General features: G+C 13.6%; 2 protein-coding genes across 2 annotated transcripts, besides 14 other annotated features; one reads left to right on the plus strand and one right to left on the minus strand. All coding sequences in view use genetic code 6, as the record gives it.

The window, feature by feature from the left end:
* Positions 1-669: 669 nt before the first annotated feature.
* Positions 670-716: a microsatellite.
* A 28-nt stretch (positions 717-744) lies between these two features.
* Positions 745-1333, plus strand: IMG5_054420 (n-terminal domain protein; the record flags this gene model as incomplete). The annotated part of the gene is made up of 2 exons (XM_004037335.1): positions 745-1085; positions 1129-1333. 2 exons carry the CDS (start codon positions 745-747, stop codon positions 1331-1333), a joined length of 546 nt encoding a protein of 181 aa, XP_004037383.1.
* A 1107-nt stretch (positions 1334-2440) lies between these two features.
* IMG5_054430 (hypothetical protein) lies at positions 2441-4500 on the minus strand (the record flags this gene model as incomplete). The annotated part of the gene is made up of 6 exons (XM_004037336.1): positions 2441-2851; positions 3317-3579; positions 3630-3699; positions 3745-3876; positions 3921-4100; positions 4168-4500. 6 exons carry the CDS (start codon positions 4498-4500, stop codon positions 2441-2443), a joined length of 1389 nt encoding a protein of 462 aa, XP_004037384.1.
* Positions 3057-3095: a microsatellite.
* Positions 3065-3187: a microsatellite.
* Positions 3688-3721: a microsatellite.
* Positions 4501-6656: 2156 nt separating the features above from the next.
* Positions 6657-6694: a microsatellite.
* A 31-nt stretch (positions 6695-6725) lies between these two features.
* Positions 6726-6815: a microsatellite.
* Positions 6779-6839: a microsatellite.
* Positions 6810-6857: a microsatellite.
* Positions 6858-7730: 873 nt separating this feature from the next.
* Positions 7731-7784: a microsatellite.
* Positions 7785-7797: 13 nt separating this feature from the next.
* Positions 7798-7857: a microsatellite.
* Positions 7798-8017: a microsatellite.
* Positions 7816-7863: a microsatellite.
* Positions 7819-8020: a microsatellite.
* Positions 7911-8024: a microsatellite.

Consider the following 8024-nt stretch of genomic DNA (forward strand, 5'->3'; position numbering starts at 1 on the left):
AAAGAAGAGTTAGCTTAATTAGCTAAATGTATGATATTTAATAGTGCTAATTCAATTTATAATCTTAAAGAAACTAACTCTATTATTTTAGGACGACCTATCCGCGAATATCTGGTCGTTTCAAAATATTAAGATTAAGAATATTATAAATAAATATCATAAAATGATAAAATAAGCAATAATTTTAAATTAGCAAATAAATAAAATTTAAAAGAAGGTTTTAAAATTTGTTTTTATTTTATTTTTTATATATTTTAAGGAAATAAAAAATTTGGAAGAATTTCATAGGGACTGATTTAATAAAATGTTAATAAAAATTTAAATGTAAATAATTAAAATAAAGATAAAAATATAAATAAACATTATTCTTTAAATTTAAATATAAAAAAATAAAATCTATATAGAAACTTAGCTTCCTATAATATATTATCTCATTCTATTAAGTAATAAAAAATTTAAGAATATTAAAGTTTATAATAAAATTATAAACGAGATAATTACAAATTACCTCAAATTTATGTATCCACTAATAAATAGTTTAATAGATTATGAATTATATATATATTTATATATATAAATATATATTTTAAATTAAAATTTATATATTATTTAATTTTATTTATAAATAAAAAAATTACTATATATATTATTTATTTATTTTTTTTTTTTAAAAAAAATACTTAACAAAAAAAAAATTCATTAAAAAAAAAATAATAAAATATAAAATAAAAATAAATTTTAATAATGAATTAATTTGATGAATAAATAATTTTTTAAAACGAAAAAATAACATACGATTAAATCTATAAATTAAATGGATATTAATAAATATCGAATGAAAATATTCTTTAAATAATATCAAATGTTTTGACAGAAATAACATTATAATGTGATAAACTACCTATTTAGTTTATAACGAACTTTCATGGAAAAAATATTCCAAATATATCAATAAATGATTATTTGTTAAGAATAAATAAATTATCAGGTTGTACATAAGAGTGTTATATAATGGCTTTAATTTACATAGATCGAATAACTGAAAGGCATAAAAATTTTTTAATAAACAGCTATAGTATACATAGGTGAATATTTATTTTTTGTTTTTAAATTATATTATTTTTTTAGAATTATAATAACATCAGTTATGATTTCAATAAAATTTTATGAAGACAAATATTATAATAATGAATATTATGCGAAAATCGGAGGAATTTCATTGCAAGAAGTTAATTAATTAGAGAGAGATTTTCTTTAGTTAATTAATTTTAGACTTTATATAAATCCTGTACTTTTTTATAACTATAGAGAAAAAATTTTAGATTCTGGATGATTATGAATTAAATTAAAAATATAAAACTTTAAATAAAATTTATAAATAAAAAATAATAGAAATCTATTAAGAATTATCATAAAAATATTTATTATCTATATTATATTTACATAAAATTAAATTATTCTTTATAAATATAATTTTAATACTTTATCTATTAGTTTTGATAAAAAATAAACAAATTAATATCAACTAAAAATAATAACTATTAAAAACAAACTTTAATAATTTTATTTCCCTATATTTAAAAATAATATTGAAAATAAAAATTTTTCTTATCAAAAAATATATAACTTTAAATAATTTTTTTTAAAAAAAATATTTGTTATAATATATGAATAAATTTAATATTTATTTTTTAAAAAAATGTCATTAATTATAATCATCACCTTCATTAAAGTTAGAAATGAATGATACATTTGCATCAATAACGATTTTATCCTTATTAATTTATTTTTTTGGGATTTTTTTATCACCTCCAATCATAGAAACATCAATATTAAAAAGTTTATCTGGATCAACTATAGAACTGGTATTTTTTTATTCAAATTATTTAATATTTTGTTAATAATTTCCAATTTAATAATCCTATTTTATAAAAATATAATCCAAAGGATCACTTAAACTTCTTTTAGTTTAGAATATAGTAACATTTTCTTATTTTTAATTAAGTTTATCTTTATTATATTTTCCTATTTTATTGTTTTATCTTAAATTGAGGCTGTTATATAAATCTTATTTATTTTATTTTTAATATAAAAGTTAATTTATTTTTACCAGAAGCTAATTATTTTAAAAATAGTTTATTTTATTGTATAGAGAATTCATCTGTTGATTCATCACATTTTAATTTTTCTTAATCAATCATTATGTTTTCTTCATGATATTCATCGTTTACATAACTATATGGTCTAGAAGTTGAAGGTTATTAATAACCAGGTAAAACATTAATATCTTGCGTATTAGTATTATTTTATAGTGCTAAATTATTTTAAACTGCAAAAAAATCAACTACTCCTTTTTATTTTTGATTGAAAAATTATTGTTACTATTAACTATTTTAGGTAGGAGATGTTAAGATATTAAAAAAAATATCCTTTTTTTTATTCATTGTAGAAACTTCATCATTTTCGCATGTTTATTGAATAGGACGAGGAGAAGATACCATTTATCTAGGACGTAAAGGGGGTGCTTATATATCTTATTATTATTAATTTGTAGAAGAAACAAAAGAAATTTTTTAGTTGTAAGAATATTAATTTTTAGTAGTATTTCTAATAAAATTTTTTTAATATTATTTTTATAAATATATTACGGTTTATTTTCAATGATAAAAGAAGAATTAGAATTATTTCTTTTTCTATTTTTAATATTATCAATAAATTTATAATAATATTATTTATAATAATCTATTTCTTGTTTCATTTTATCTTACTTTTCCTAATTTAATTTATTGCTATCAAAAATCGTTTCATTTGTTAATACTAATTAATATTAAAATTTTTGAAGATTATCTAACTATAAAAAAAATGTTTCGTTTGTATATAATAAAAAAAATTAATTAATAAAAATATTAAAAAAAAAATTATTATACTTTAATAAAAATTTAAATATGTATATATAAAATTAATTAGAATAATAAAAGTATATATAAAATAAAAATAAAATTTATTATAAATTAAATTTTATAATTGAATATAAATTAGAAATAAATGATTATATCAATATAATTATATATATAAAAATATATTTATATATATAATATATATATGTATATGTATATGTATATGTATATTTAATTATTTAATTGTATATTTATATTTTTATATTTATTATATATAATATATTATATATTTTGATTTTTTTTAATTTATCTTATTCATATTATTATTTAATTTTCTTTTTATAATTTTTTTTTTTTATATAATATAATTATATTTAAATATATTTTATTTTTTTATAATATTATATTATATTTTATACCTGTTTATTTATTAAATTACTATTTTGCATTTCACGATAAAATAATATTTTAAAATTTCTTAACTATAATTATAATTTTGTTATATCATCAATTAGTTATTATTTAGGCTTTATTTTTGAATTATTATAATAGTTTCCTATACATTATTACTGATTTTTATTTATTCGATCTTTTTATTTATCTTAATAATAATCATTTATATATTCTTTATTTAAAAATAAATCTTCATCTCCATTTTAAAGCCTATCATTTATTACGAATTCTAGCATTATATATAATTTATCTATATATTTTTTGTTTATTTATAAATACCTTTCATTTTTCGAAAACTTATTTTATTTTTTATTGCAACTTTAAGTTTAATTATTTCTCTTTTTAATTTCTTTTTATATTTTTTTTAATTTGTATAAACATTTATTATTAATACCCTATTATAATCTTTTAATTTTTACATTGAAGTATCTAATTTTTAATTTTCTACATTTATTTTTTTAATGTTATATTTTTGATTTTCAATCTCGCTATAAAGCTTTATTGATTATTCGTTTGGTGTTATTATCTAAATAAATATAATTACTTAGAATTTTGAATAAAATAAAATACTTCTCTTATTTTGATTGCTATATCTTTTACACTTGATGTATGATTTTTTTCTAATTCTTAAACAGTATATTCTTTATCGTGAATAATTACTCTTAATTCTTATACTTTATCCTCTAACTCTTTTATTATATCTTTTTAAAAGTTAATATTTTCTTCATTTACTTATTCTTATATTAAAACCTTTTTTTATATATATATATGTATATATTTATATATATTTTTAACAAATAAAAAATTAAAAAAATACTTTGCTTTGTGCTTAATTTCTTTCTTTTGTAATTCTTTCTAATGTTTCTAAAAGCTGTTTATTTTCTTAATAAAGCTTTTCAAATAGTTTATTTTGATTATCAATATCTTAGTAATTTATAGTTTGATTATTTATATTACTTACGTTATTCTATTAATTGTTTTGTATTTTTTTTTATTAATATGCTAATTTTAAAGCTTCTTTATTCAATTTTAAAGCTTATTCAAGATCTTTTATGTCTTCTTAGAGTTGATTATTTTCTGCTTGAAGGAATTGTATTTTTGAGTTTTAACGATTTGTCACAAACTCATTTATTTCAGAACCTAAAATCATTTTAATTTATATTTTTAGATGTATTTGAATTTATTTTTTTTTATTTTGGTAAAAAAGAGAAAATTTTTTTATTATATTTAAATAAATTGTTCTAACAAGTAAAAGTGTAAAATTATTTTAATTAAATAATTAATTATTTTTGAAAAAAAATAATGTTAATTGATTATCTAATAATTAATATTTTTTTTTAGAATGTCATATTTATTTTTATTTTAATTTTTTTTAAAAAAAGACATATTATGCAATTTTAGATAATTCTTAAATTTTTTTAAAAAAATATATATATATATATGAAATGATTTTTTAATAAAATATAAAATATATACTTTTTTATTAATAATTATTTTAATATCTTAAACAAAATGAAAAGCAATATAATTAAAATATTAGATATTTATTTATAAAATTTCATGTATACTATTGTTTAATTTTGTTTTTTTTAATATATTTTAAGCATTTTTCTGAATATAATTCTTTATCCAATAAAATAAACTACCATAAAACATAGATAAATAACTTTTTTATTGTTAATTGGGTTTTAATAAAATATAGAAAAAAAAAAAAATTCTAAAAAAATAATATATTATTTCATTTGATTTTATTTTAAATAATTTTAAATTTCATTTATTTTTTTAAAAAAATTAATTTAAAAGATTATAATTACTCTTTATTTTATTAAGCAATAAATGAAAGTTCTTAACAATATTATCATTGAACAATAATTAAATTTTTAATACAATTTTTTTAAAAAAAGAGTCGAAAATATAGTAAAATTTTATAAGAAACGAATATATCCTTTATAAAATGTATACATTTAGTATTAAACACTTATTATAATGCTTAAATCAAATAATATAATCATATTTCTTAAATATAATTTAAAACTGTTATATAAAATAATATTGAATTAAATCTCTGTTTATAAGAATTTTTTTTTTATAAAATTCAATCAGATATTTAAAACTTACTATTATTATTTGACTACTATATTTTTGTCTTTTTCTATTTTTTTATGTAATAGTTGTATAAGTTAATTTTCTATCGTTATATTTTCAATTTCTAATATTTTTATGATTTAGAAATAGAATTATTATTTTTATAAAATTCATTATATTATTTTGATATTTTTATTATAAAAATAGAATTTAATTGATTTTTCAAATCAAATCAGTTTCCTATAAAAAACTTCACATTTCTAAAATATGAAAATCGAATTATTTTTAGTGATAAAAAATCAAATCAAATCCTAGTTAAAAACTCCCTTTATAATATTAATTATTTCATCTTCATTAAAAGTAAGAATCAACTTACAATTTTATTTTGTGTTTTTTATAAATAATTAATATTTAATTCAATTATTTTTGATAATATAAGTTATAAGTTTGTATTTTTATATATTTTTGAAATATTTATTTCATATTTTATAAATTTGATGACCATTTTAATCATCGTTTTCCTTTAAAAATTTAATATAAAAAATAATTCATATATTTTTTAATTTGAATAATTATGATAGTTTAATTTTTTGCTTTTTATCAATATATTAATAACATTTTGCTTATTTTAGTCTTTTCTTTTTATTTTTCATCTAAATTTATAAGTGATTAATTAATGCCTTTTTTGGAAACTTAAATGGATCTATGCTAATAAAAAAAAGTGAAAGAAACATATAGACTTTTTATTTCAATTTAATTGAGTTTATAAAAAAAAAAATACAAGATAAAATAAAAAACATCGAGAACAGGTAACAAATAATTAATTCATATTAAATTTAATTATTCTGAAAAAAAAACTTTTTATTATTAATTAATTTATAATAAAAAATATATATTAAAAATCTAAACATTAAATATATAAAAAAATAATAATTACTTTATGAAAAAAAGTAATATAAAATTTTTTAACAAAGTTAAAACAAATAAATTAGTTTTTTATAATAGTTATTTAATTGCTTTTTTATATTTATGAAATTTATTATTTTAAAAATTCAATAACAAAAAAAATATTAAAACAAATTTTGTAATTAATTAATTTATCAAAGAAATATTCAATAAAAGTAATATAATAAAATTATAGTTTTATGTATTATATATATAAATTTATTTATCATGTATGCTTTTTAAATATAATAAACCATTAAAAATTATAAATAGTATATAAAATAAAATAAAATCAAATAAAATAAAATATAATATTTAAATAACTATTTATTATACAATATTAAGTATAATTATAATAAAAAAAATAAATAAAAATAATATATATTATATAAAAAACGAAAATAAATATAATATGTATTTATGATTAAAAAAAAATATATATTTATTTCATATAAAAAATATTTATTTAATTTATATTTTTATATATATATATAAATATCTAATTATAAATTTTTTACAAAAATTCTCTTTTTTAATAAATTAATTATTTTTATTTTTAATTTTAATTATAAATATCTTTTTTTATTTAAACTAAATTATAAGAATTGTTATTTTTACACTTCATTATATTTTTTTAATAAAATTGAATATTTTAATTTAAAAATTATATAAAATTTGTATGAATATGTATTTCTATATTTTTTTATTAGTTTTGATATTAATTGTTATTTTATTATGGTATTATGGTGTAATAATTCCTTTAAATATTTAATAATATAAGTAAGAATTTGGAAACCGCTTTTTTATTTATTAAAATGCAGTTTGTAATTACATGGAATGTAAATAATATTATATTTAACTTGTCGAAGATACTTAAGAACATTTTAATTTCTCAAGAATGACTGGTATTTATTATGACAATCCAAATGAAGTAATTAATAAAAATAAATGTAGATTTTCATACGGACTATTAATAAATCAAGGCGAAGAATCAAAAATTAATAAGTTTATGAAAGATCATTAAAACTATTAATTAGTAAAATTACCTATAGTTGATTCTATATAAACAGTATTTCCTTATAGAAGTATGATAAGTGTTTATTTAGCAATATATAGAGTTTATCCAATTTTATTAAAATATATTTAATAAAAAAAATTTAAATAAGTACTATTATAGAAATATACGATTTGAAAATTTAAGGTATTATTTAATTTATAGCCGTTTATGGAGAAAAGTCAAAATAGTACGTTTTAACTTAAGATGAAAAACCAGAATTAAAATGAAAGATTTGTTATAAAAAGTTGTGTAAAATTAATTTAAAAAGAAAGATATAAATAATTTGAAAGAATATAAATAAATAAATAAATAAATAAATAAATAAAATAAATAAATAAATAAATAAACATTAAATAATACTTTTTTTTATTACATATTTTATATTTTTTTTATTATTATTTTTTATTATTTTTTTTTTATTTATTTATAAGTATTTTAAATATAATCATATTTATTATTTTCAATATTTTTTTTTATTATACTTATTATTATTATTTTAATTATTATTATTATTTATATTATTATTAATATTGTTTATTTAATCATTATTATTATTATTATTATTATTTTTATTATTATTATTATTA

Source organism: Ichthyophthirius multifiliis (genome assembly GCF_000220395.1).
Source record: "Ichthyophthirius multifiliis unplaced genomic scaffold scaff_1120509250185, whole genome shotgun sequence".
Classification (NCBI taxonomy): Eukaryota; Ciliophora; class Oligohymenophorea; order Hymenostomatida; genus Ichthyophthirius; species Ichthyophthirius multifiliis.